Source organism: Schistocerca gregaria, chromosome 1 (assembly GCF_023897955.1).
Source record: "Schistocerca gregaria isolate iqSchGreg1 chromosome 1, iqSchGreg1.2, whole genome shotgun sequence".
Lineage (NCBI taxonomy): Eukaryota > Metazoa > Arthropoda > Insecta > Orthoptera > Acrididae > Schistocerca > Schistocerca gregaria.
The window spans coordinates 658,961,117-658,973,787 of record NC_064920.1 but is presented as its reverse complement, the minus strand read 5'-3'; the positions used below and the strand labels follow the sequence as shown (position 1 = coordinate 658,973,787).

The 12,671-nt window shown below is 41.6% G+C and overlaps 1 protein-coding gene across 1 annotated transcript in view; it reads left to right on the top strand.

Annotated features, from left to right (window-relative positions):
• LOC126267385 (uncharacterized) overlaps window positions 1–12,671 on the top strand; it is a 319,133-nt gene that overhangs the window by 153,347 nt on the left and 153,115 nt on the right. The window contains exon 7 of the mRNA XM_049972617.1: window positions 10,303–10,455. Coding sequence (XP_049828574.1) covers window positions 10,303–10,455 — 153 coding nt within the window. The remainder of the gene's footprint in view (window positions 1–10,302; window positions 10,456–12,671) is intronic.

The following is a 12,671-nucleotide window of genomic DNA, read 5'->3' as shown; positions in this document are numbered from 1 at the left end:
TAGGTTACTTCAATTTTTCTCATAATTTCGAACTTCTTGTACCATTTTACAGTGTCAAACGCTTTTTCCAGGATGACAAATCCTATAAACGTGTCTTGATTTGTAGTCCTACGTGTAAGTTAAAATGCACCTAAATTTTTATCGTCATGCACGTCTTTTTCAAAACCCTATCGTTTCTGGTTCATCATGGTCACTCGCACAAAAGTATGTCAGCATTCTCAGTGCGACCAAGAAAAAAAAGAAGAGAATCTTCTGAGAATGTTCAGCACGAGGCACAAAGCACTCTTCACTTTGCACCCAAGGCGATACTTCGACTCCTGAGCTCTCTCCCATCCTTCATCAACTTTTGTAGGTTCTAGGCTGTGCAGAGCTGACCTCCCCCTACCGCCATGCCTCACCGTTCTGTTAGCGCCTATTAAAATTTTTACATACAATAGAGAGTCCGATACGATGCTGACGGTAAGACACAAACAAGAGACCACCTATACATGAAGATGGCTATTTGAGTTAATTATCGCCATTTGTTGAACAGCAAACGCATGTTTATTTTAATACAAAGATATAAAGTAATTTACTGAAAGTAGTGCCCTTTGGCAGCTATAAACCGTCCCACTTTTCAGGTGACAAGTGGATTCCACAATTTAAAAAATCGGTTTCTTTTGAAGAGATCCACTCTTGGAGCCAGTTTTGAAATCGTTGAAAGATATCACGTATTTTTCAGGAAAGCCATGTTGCATGGAAGTATGGGATTGAAACTGAGAAATTGTGTTTCCTCCCGTTCCGCATTCACCGTTTGACCCACTCGCAGCATGAGGTACACCACACCGATAAGCATGCATTTTGTCTCTCATCTCAAAACTCTTTTCTCTGAATAGTCTAAACCAATCTGAGCACGTTGTTTTCGCATCAGAATTCTTGAAATGAAATCGGAAGGGTAACACTTCTCACAAATCCTGTTTTACGAGTACAAAAACCGGCATGTTCAAGGCACTAAACACGTTTGTTCTTTCCACTCCACTCGAAAGTCACCCACAGATCAGAAAGCCTAATATTTCTGCCGTTAAACAGATCTGTGTCCCTGCTCACTATGCTGCAGTAGTACAATTATTGGCTTTTCTTTGTCAACAATGAAAACTAATTCAAGCTCACAATAACATATCCAACTTTAAATAGTAAGAAATTTGACACACAGGTGAACGTGTCCTTCTGACGAACGCCATCAGTCACGAGTGTCATATGTCCACTTTGCAGTTTATAGACGGAGAGAAGGCATGAAATTTAACGCATGACTTTCTCGCAAGCCAAGGTAACCATACTGTACGTCAACATATCTATTCTTACTCTCGTGTTGAAATTGTAATGACGAAACTTGAACCAGTTACGTACATCGCAGGTGTCGCCACGCTCGCGAGTGTCAGCGACCTCTAGCGCGAGTAGCGCACCACTTCCACTGCCACTGGAATTCAGTGAAAGAACTCAGGTGAAACGATGACGCCTCGGTCGGATGTCGTCAAGCCCTACAAAGAATTTTTCAGTTAATGTAGTCCACTTTTGACCATAAATTACCTGTGATTCATTCAGCTGGAGTGTATTCCCTTCCATACTCATTGCTGATTCTTCCGCCTTTAAAGGCAGGAGAGTGTGCTGAACATCTGTCCGCTCCTCCGCCTTGTCGAACAAGGCAGAATAAGGGTGTCTTCTTATGCTGGAGGCCTTCGGCTGCCAGTGCTGATGATTTTTATTCAAAATGTAAGCGGTGGCGGAGCTCGAACACGGGAGAGAGGACTTTATGCTTACGAATTAAATACGCTAGCCCTTTCTTTCCTGCTTTCCTTTTTTTCGGTCATAGACCACACGTCTTTTCTTCATATAATCCTTCATATATCAGTTTCACCTTTCAGCATTCTGTCATCTATTTAGTATTGTCTTTCTGTGTGAGTCTTGTTTTTAGCTACAACTGCTTCTCAATTCTTTCTTTAGTTTCCCTATAGCGGCTTCTACAAAAATGGAAGCAGAATTGACCAAAGACACCATTGTCCCATATTGCACAAAACCGCTTGTAGCAGTATCTTACAACATGCTCAGAGCTCAAACATTATGACCTTGCTGGAACAAAAATAAATATTCTTGATCATGATTGATGGGAACGGCCGCGTCTGAACTTATAGACATTTAATGCGTCAGAGCCTCTTCGCTCATCATGTGGTTGCCGAGCTGTGACAATATCATGATTTGAGAGGTCTAGGAGTGGTGTCTTTGACTACTAATCGAAACGTCCTAGGTCCCGAATCCTGAATTAGTGACTGCTTAAATTTCGAATAAGAATCATCAACAATAGCGTCCTAAGACTTCCAGTGTAAGATATCACCCTCGTTCTGTCAACGGCCCTGTCAAAGAGGACAGGGTAGCCCACAGAGGTTCAGAGCACTCTCTTGCCTCTAAAAGGCGGAAGGATCGGCGCTGATCAACGGCATGAAGATACGAAAGATAACTGTTGTTGTCGGTGTTGGTTTGTTGTTGATTCTCATGATGAGAACAACCCTGTCACTGAACTGTTCACTGTAGCTCAGTCTCTGCCCTACCTTCGTATTCATAATAAATGCTTCTCCCGTTATACCGTAATACCGTTGCTAGAAAATCTGAAAATGGACATTTTAGAGCTCAGTGTAGCTGTAGCATGGGTTATGAAGCGAAATGGAAAGAATATAAGAATTTATGGTCAGGCACGTTTAGGGTAATATCAGCAAAAGCAGAAAAATGGATAACGGGTTTAGGATTCGTTATGAATAGGAGGGCATAGCAGAGAGTGGGTTACTGTGAACAGTTCAGTAACAGGATTGTTCATCATGAGAATCAACTGCAAGCCAACTCCAACAACAACAGTTCAGGTATACATGCTGACGTCGCAAGCAGAAGATGAAGAGAGAGAGCGAATATATGAAGATATTGAATGGGTAATTCAATGCATAAAGGAAGATGAAAATCTAATAGTGTTGGGAGATCGGTTGTAGAGGAAGAAGCAGAAGAAAGGGTTACGGGAGAGTACGGGATTGATAAAAGGAATGAGAGAGGAGAAATACTAATTGAGTTCTGCAATAAATTTCGGCTACTATCACAGATTACTCGCTGTATCTGCCAGGCTAACAGAGAGCGCTAATGCGCTGTTTCCTGGACTCGGGTAGGCGCGGGCCCCAGATGGAACCCGCCCGGCGGATTAACACGAGGGCCGGTGTGCCGCCAGTCTGCATGTGGCTTCTAGACGGTTTTCCACATACCCCTAGGTAAATATCGAGCTGGTCCCCACGTCCCGCCTCAGTTACACGCCTCTCAGACATTTGAAAAACTTTCGCACTATTTCATGGTTTACACTGGACGCAGACAGCTGAGGTGCACTAATTTCGTTTCGGGGGTATGGGGGCGCCACAGGAAGGGCATCCGGCCACCTCTTAAAATTAACTATGCCAAATCCGACCTTAACGATGTCTAACCTGCGCAAAACGCGGGACAGAGGCACTAGCAAACGAAGAAGAAGAAGATCAGGGATTACTCTGTTAGAGAATCACATGAGGAGCATGTACACTTGGGAAATGTCGGGAGGTACCACAAGACTTCAGTTAGATTACATCATGGTTAGGTAGAGATTCCGAAATCAGAAACTGGATTGTATGACGTTCCCAGGAACCGATACAGATCCTGATCACAGTTTAGTAATGATGAAGGGTAGTTTCAAGCTGAAGAGATTAGTCAAGTACAATCAAAGCTCAAAGAAGTGGGACACGGAATTATTAAGGGATGAAGAAATACTCTTGAAATTCTCTGAGGGTATATGTACAGCGACAAAGAATAGCTCAGGTGGCAGTTCAGTTCAAGAGGAATGGATATCTGTAAAAAGGGTAATCACGGAAGTTGGTGAGAAAAATATAGGTACAAGGAAGGGAATTGCGAAGAAAACAAAAAAAATCAGGGAAATTCAGGAGTACAGAAATAAAAGTCACTTAGGAATGAAATAAACAGAAAGTGCAGGGAAGTTAAAATCTAATGGCTGCATGAAAAATGTAATGAAATAGAAAAAGAAATGATTGTAGGAGGGACTGACTCAGCATGCAGAAAAGTCAAAGCCACCTTCGATGAAATTAAAAGCAAGGATGGTAACATTAAGACTGCAATGGGAATTCCGCTTTTAAGTTCAGAGAAGAGAGGGGATATGTGACACGAGTTCAGTGGAGGCCTCTATGAGGGGCAGGACATGTCTGTTGACATTATGGAAGAAAAAACAGGAGTCGTCAGGGTAGAGATAGGAGATCAGTATTAGAATCAGAATTTAAAAGAGCACATAAGTTAACAAATCACGTTTTCCTAGTTCTAAATCAACTGAAGTATATGCCGACGGATACTTTGTGAGACCTTCATTTCCGTTTTTCTTATCGATTACTTTTCCATTGGTCATAGATAATAATGTTACAGCATACTGTATATTATCGTGAACTTCTCCTATCGAGCATCTTGCAGAAATGTTTGGTTAAATACGTATTACGCTATAAGAAAAAAGTAAACTAAATTTTCGTTTTTTGTAAAAAAATATCATGATCCTCTTTGACTGTGAAATTCCTTGTTTAAACAGCCAACTATTGTAATTTCGCCGGTATGACCATTATCAAGTAAAACAATTGTGTACCAGCACATGACAAAACCCAAAAACCATGTGACACACGTGCATGTTATCGTCACATTCTTGTATTACGTCTTTAACTGTAAGATCGTCTCTACGTTTAGACGAGATTGAAGCTAGGTACATCCTGAAAATGGCGTAAATTCACGATGTACGTAGCTTCAGTCTCTTCTTGTGTAGACGCGATGTTATATTTAGAAATACAACACGCGAATGTGACGATGACGTGCATTAAGTGTCAGATGATGTTTAGGTTTTGACTGTGCTGAAACAAAATGAAAGTAACACATTATTATTTTTACCATTTTTATTTTTGGCAATTTCCTGGCATAAAGTTAATGCCACTTTCTGCATACGACCTTTGTTTTGCTTTTTGCAGTATTTGTACTTCATACCATATAGTCAAAATTGTGTGTAGTTCAAATAAAGATTTTTACTTTCAAAAGCGACTGTGCTCTCTGTCACAAACTTTTTTCATGATTGTGAATCCCAGAAAATAGTAGTTAACATTAAGTGTGTTGCTGTATATTAACTTAAACCAGTTGTGCAGGAAACGTTACTTCTATTTTCGGATTCAAGTCCAGTCGCAGGTATATTCAGTTTCCTTATTAAGATCCTGCAGAAAAATATGACGAAAACCATTTTTGTAATAAAATGTTAGCTCACATTAGATATTTTGTTCGCTCCATAGGTCCATAATGAGAAGATACTTGTGAACGTGAAACACACTAAAAAACTTAATGTGAAGTGCATATTTTAACAACAACAACATCTCTATATTTAACCTTCATTCACTATTTCTTTAGTGAAATAGTACCTACCCTGAGGATGAGGAACTAGTCAAAATTTACTAAATTCCTTTTCAATTACAAATTAATGCAACATTCATAAAAGACATGTTAATAAAAGCAGCCTAAAAAAACATAAAATGCACTCTCTGCGCTGTTGAACCACATTGTGGGGTTTGCGGCTGTAATCTTTTTTCTGTGTTTGGTAATAAATTTCACCAGTGCAGGGCAAAGTTTACGGATAAGCAACACTCAAATTATCTGCCAGAGCCCTTGCCGTAATATTGTCTACGTACAAGGGAATAACTCATCATGAAGTGTAGGACATTGTAAATTTCACGGGAGGCTTATTAAGAAAACTTTCTTCTTTCGCAGTGGTTTACCACCCACCTGACGCCGCAAGGCGTACACGCAGACGTCGTTAACGTTCGCATTAGGCCCCGTGCTCATGATATTACTTGCAGTACACGATGAAGACATTAAGTGCCTGTTTACGTACTTTCTAAAATTTCTTCCGGAATACGTGAAATACCTTATATCCGTTTTGTCTCAAATTTATTTCAGTCCTACATAGGGATCAATATAGTATGTGGGAACGTGTTATTTCTCATTCCAATTTATTACAATTTTTTCTAATTGAAATTATCACCATAATTGCTGTAACAGTCTGTACATATATGCGAAACATTACGTTGTTCAAATGTAAATTTTAACTTATCAGGCTCCTATAATGAACTCCATGTGTGATAGTATTATTTCTTAATTAGATGTTATTTTCTATAACCATGGCCTCCTCAAAAGAATGAAAAGAATGAAGAAATAACAAATAAATATCTGCATTTACATCTTTAGTCTATCAATCACTATGAAAATGTGGCATGCATATACACATTGCCCCATTCCGGAATCACTATAGTCATCACTGCATTTAATGCATATAATGCTTCCGGAATGGGGCACTATGTATATGCATGCCACATTTTCATAGTGATTGATAGACTACAGATGTAAGTGCATTAGTGACAGTCTCATTCAGAGATCGCTGGTAAGTGCTGTTCAGTTTTCACCTAATTCAGAAGTAGAGTGCGGGGACTAATAGGAAATGCCGTTTTCTGATCTTGGCGACCAGACTAATTATTTAGTTCGGTAGTGAGCGCTATATTGAGACTGAGCTACCACATTTATCCAGGTGATAATTAAAAGAATCGAGTTTTGTGCATTATATAAAAACCATAACACTATAAAGTGCCTGCTACTTGACTAACGTGACTGATAGAGAGAAGTAAGGAAAATTACCTATCTACCATGAGTCGACAGGAAACGGTCTGGTAAAATATGTAGCTGAGAGTACTTTTTATTAAAATATATATTAATGTTTCTTCCCGTTCCTTTCACGAATGGAGCTTGGCATTAATAATTACCGAGTACGCCAAGTGTAAGCTGTTACTTGATTAATTACATCTTCCCGATCTGTTCGGGATAGGTACTTGCCCTGAATGACAGTTATAGATGTTTTCTAAGCAATTTGTCATGAGATGTACGGAACTTTCTTCGAGGACCTGTCACTCAATTTTCTTCTGCAATCCTGTTACACTCGCTAATCAAACACGCAACACCCTTCTTTTTATACTCTCAATGTACCCTGTTAGCCCAATCTATTGTAAATATCATTCGTTTGAACAGTGTTCAAATATGAACTGTGCAAGGGTCTTGTACTCAATTTCTTCATCAGGAAAAATGCATTCTTTCAGTATCCCACCACTGAATCGTGGTATACCATTCACTTTACCTGCAATTGAGAATAACTTCATATACCCACTCAATGTAATTCCCAAATATTTGAATCACCTGACTAACACTAGTTGTGATGCAATAACCTTGTTGGCAAAAGATACTACGGTCCTACAGTTTGTGAAATGCAATACTTTGGATTTCTCTGCATTAAGAGCTAAGTGGTAGCCTATATTCTGGGCTGATATTTTGTCAATATCTAATTGGGTATTCTTCAACTACGTGCTTTCTCGTTATATCAATAAAGATATCTCAAAGACAATAACAGTACCATTTACTAAACGATTATTATGGTGTTCCACAGATACAACTGCTAAACCAAATTTAAAGTCCTCCTGTGACCTGTCCCAAAACAGTTTTACTTCTGTAAATATTTAGTAAGCAAATTATCGTATGGTCTTCGTTACTTCCTGACAATTGTTGATGCATCAGCAGATCGACATTATAATGGCTATGTAATTTATCTGTTTCCACTAATTTGTGTTGTTTATCTGAACCGTAATAAAACAGAAATATAAAGTTGTTATCTGCATTTTCGATGCGTCGGGAACGTCCGTTTGTTAACGAAACAGCAGTGGTTTCGTGTGCTTGTATATTCTTCATGTCGGATGGTGGGCTGGGCTGGAAGATTTGTCGAACTATGTGGTCTTCATAAGCGGTCGATAAAATCTAGATTCGTGAAACATGCTTCACGTATTTTCTCGATTACAAAGCTCGTGAACGTGAAAGCAGAATAAAGTCCACACTGTTCGCTGAACACCTATTACACTATGCAAGGCACCTTGTTCATTTCAACGTACCCCATGTACCCTAGACGGTATTTAATTCATTAGAGCCCATCTACAGGATCGCAAAGGTTAATTAATGCCACAGAAACATTGCCACCAGTTTCTGATACGTCTAGCTTCATTTTGCCAGGCTCCGTGCTTTAGGTATGACTGTTCAGCACCGAATCCGACCCTGATGCTTCATCTACGTCGCAGCCATTAAATTTATAATTTTTATCACACTCTGGTCACTGCATCGTACGTGTTCACAATAATAACCTGCTTGTTGTAGGTTGGTAACTGTCTGAAGTGTTTTTTTTTTCTTCTGGTAAACGACATACTATTTTGGAAAAGTAATCTATTAATGCACAATCCCACAAGGATTCCATTTTTCATTACATAACTACAAATACACTAAAAGATTAAGGAAATACAACCTTATTTTACACACATTTTCCCATCAGGACATGTCTTGTTAAATGAAAAGTACACTGTACATATTCTAGCTTCGCCGGTGAAGGTAGGCGCAATCACTAACGCATGTCAACGCTCTCCTGTTCTTCAATTTTTATCACCCTTTCTTATGGTACACCCCACAGCTATTACGAAGCTTAGGAATGAAATTCAACAATTATCAAAGCTGCTAAAGGAATGAAATGTCTGTGTAACCAGTTTCTGAAAAACGGCGTCGTCTAGCGGATCTGGTTGCATTATAACATTGTTATCACGCAATTTTTAGCCTGAATGAGAGGAAAGCTCTTATAAATTTTGCTCAGCAACAGTGTGAACTATTTTTACGTGGGTGCAGGACAAGACACAGTGGATCTTTTGGCTCAACGGTTTAAATCCAGCACCGCCAAGTTGTTAAGCCATGCCCTAACGACGACGTACTTTCTGTATCTCCACAAATTACTTAAAGTATTGCACAGCAATGGAATTCTCACTATCTCCGAATGACGTAAACGTCTTCCTGGAGCATTTAGAGAAACTAGTTCTGAACTCTGTAACGGTCTTGCTGCCTATGGTTCGTTGACGACACCTCGCTAATACAGCCCCGCTGTGAAAAATCACTGCAACAGTTCGTCAACCGCATAGACGGTGTCCATCACGACATTAAATTTCCCGTCGAGGTGTAGATGGATATGAGGCCACCGTTCTTGGCTATTTCAGTTGAGCAGAAGGCAGGAGGCTGCCATGGTCATTCAGTGTACAGGAAGCCTCGCACCGAGGGGTACTTAAACGCAACTACTTTTTATCACACAGTACACAAAAGAAATTCTGAACATGTTAGTGCACAGAACCAAGATTGTTTCTGATGACGACCACCTATAGTCTGCAGTTTCCATTACATCATTCGAGTCGTGTATTCAGAGAAAATGATTACAGCGAGGAAACTTCGTAAGCATTTTTAGGTGGCGCCGACGAAGGACGCCTCGAGTACAGGCGGAAAATGTCAAGCCGATTGAATTTGTTCCGTAATGTGCCGGCGGGGCTGGCTGAGCGGTTCTAGGCACTACAGTCTGGAACGACGGGACCGCTACGGTCGTAGGTTCGAATCCTGCCTCGGGTATGGATGTGTGTCATGTCCCTAGGTTAGTTTAAGTAGTTCTAAGTTCTAGGGGACTGATGATCTCAGATGTTAAGTCCCATAGTGCTCAGAGCTATCTGAACCATTTTTTGAAACTTTAATGTGGGGCAACGACTAGCAAGATAAGACGCGTGGTCCAGCGCCGTTAAGGAAGACGCAGGTCTTCGAGTGCTCCGTGCATACGGTGTCCTCTGTAATACTGCAGCATCTACGTAGACCAAACGATTCGCACTGTTTCTGAGCGCTCTGCTGAGTGCATACATTTCCAGCGAAGGCAGTCTGAGAAGCCGACCGTAATTTCTCAGGTGTGCTTTTATCTTCTTGAGATGTGTTTTTGATATGTGAATAACAGCATAGTTAAGGCATCATCTTTATTGTAAATATCTTAAACCATCTGCCACTTGAAAATTCTCCTAACTTTCTGCCCAGGCCATTTCATACGGGATGAAATGGTGCTGATCTAACATGTTTGACGCTATTTTCAATAAAATATTGCTCAAATTCTTGAGATGTAAATGGAATGCCAATATCTGTAAACAAAATTGTAGGCAAGCCTTTGACTGCAGAAATCGTCGATAATACATTGTTTGTTCCTGAGGATTTTGTCGACTGCATCCTTGTGATGAAAGGAAAGCTACTAAATGCGTACAAATTACAGCAGCCAACTCTGGCAGGTAACGACGACTTGTGGTGTTGCAGAAACGAAGCGGCGCTGCGGCTTCTTCCTGGAGGTGTTCGGGCTGGCGCTGCCCGACTACCTGGAGTGCGACCTCTTCCCAGAGGACCCCGACACCAACGTCTGCGTGGGGCACCGCGAGGTCGCCGAAGCCAAGCTGCGCGCGCAGAAGCCGGGTGCGTACCTCTCCACTCCTCACTTCTCTCTTGATACTTCGCAGCAAGCAATATCTTAGCACTACTTAGCACATCCACCTCATATACCCTACTGGCCACTAACATAGCTACACCAAGAAGAAATGCATCTCACAAACGAGTATTCATTGGACAAATATATTATATTAGAACTGACAAGTGATTACATTTTCACGCAATTTGGGTGCATAGATCCTGAGAAATCAGTACCCATAACAACCACTTCTGGCCGTAATAACGGCCTTGATATGCCTAGGCATTGAGTCAGAGCTTAGATGGCACGTACAGTTACAGCTGCCTATGCAGCTTCAACACGATACCACAGTTCATCAAGAGTAGTGACTGGTGTATTGTGACGAGTCAGTTGCTCGGCCACCATTGACCAGACGTTTTCAATTGGTAAGAGATCGGGAGAATGTGCTGGCCAGGGAAGCAGCCGAACCTTTTCCTTATCCAGAAAGGACCGTACAGGACCTGCAACATGCGGTCGTGCATTATCCTGCTGAAATGTAGGGTTTCGCAGGGATCGAATGAAGGGTAGAGCCACGGGTCGTAACGCATCTGAACTGTAACGTCCATAGTTGAAAGTGCCGTCAATGCGAACAAGAAGTGACTGAGACGTGTAACCAATGGCACCCCACATACCATCACGTAGGGTGATACGTCAGTATGGCGATAACGAATACACGCTTCCAATGTGCGTTCACCGCGATGTCGCCAAACACGGGTGCGACCATCATTATGCTGTAAACAGAACTTGGATGCATCCGAAAAAGTGACATTTGCCATTCGTGCACCCACCTTCATCGTTGAGTACACTATCGCAGGCGCTCCTGTCTGTGATGCAGCGTCAATGGTAACCGCAGCCATGGTCTCCGAGCTGATAGTCCATGCTACTGCAAACGTCGTCGAACTGTTCGTGCAGATGATTGTTGTCTTGCAAATGTCCCCTTCTGTTGACTCAGGGATCGAGACGTTGCTGCACGATCCGTTACAGCCATGCGGATAAGATGCCTGTCATCTCGATTGCTAGTGATACGAGGGCGTTGGGGTCCAGCCCTGCGTTCCGTATTACCGTCCTGAGCCCACCGATCCCATATTCTGTTAACAGTCATTAGATGTCGACCAACGCGAGCAGCAATGTCGCGTTACGATAAACCTCAATTGCGATAGGCTACAATTCAACCTTTATCAAAGTCGGAGACGTGATGGTACGCATTTCTCCTCCTCACATGAGGCATCACAACAACTTTTCACCAGGCAACGCCGGTCAACTACTGTTTGTGTATGAGAAATCGGTTGGAAATTTTCCTCATGTCAGCACGTTGTAGGTGTGGCCACCGGCGCCAGCCTTGTGTGAATGCCTCAAAAGCTAATCATTTGCACATCACAGCATCTTCTTCCTGTCTGTTAAATTTCGCGTCTGCAGCACGTCATCTTCGTGATGTAGCAATTTTAATGGCCAGTAGTGTATGTACAAATGTAGACAGCCACACCTCACTGAATTATACGATTACAGGAAAATACGTGTAGCTACTACGGAATAATATAAATATTTGGTTCAGGGATATTTTTTGGAGACATAACTCTAAGTACTATTTATTGCTAAGATACAGAATTTTGTTAAAATAGCTAAGATGCCATATCGACTTTTGCCTCATGAGTTGTGGTAGTAGCCTAGCTGCCAATAACAGTCAGTCTGATCAAAGCACTATGTAGCGAAAATCTTTAGTTTTCAATATTTTCAATGTACTGCCATCACATAAAATTGGGACCCTGCGCAAAGAGAGAGAGGGATAGGAAAACATGGAAGATGTTAGGGTTGCACAAGCGTTGAGACAGACGGGGGTCACTTTCGTTCCATGTTGCCAATCATTCCAAAGTGCTGCTAGTGACAACAATAAATAAAATCACATTGTCGTTAAAACATGGCTACGCCACAGGGTGGGTGATAGCAGCTATCGCCGTCCAGTGTTCTTCATGACAAGCCCTAAAGCTGCAGGTGTTTCGCAGAGGCAAGTGCGCTGAGCAGTTTAAAACTGGGCCGCCGTCAGGTGTCACGAGCGCTATATACACTCCTGGAAATTGAAATAAGAACACCGTGAATTCATTGTCCCAGGAAGGGGAAACTTTATTGACACATTCCTGGGGTCAGATACATCACATGATCACACTGACAGAACCACAGGCACATAGAC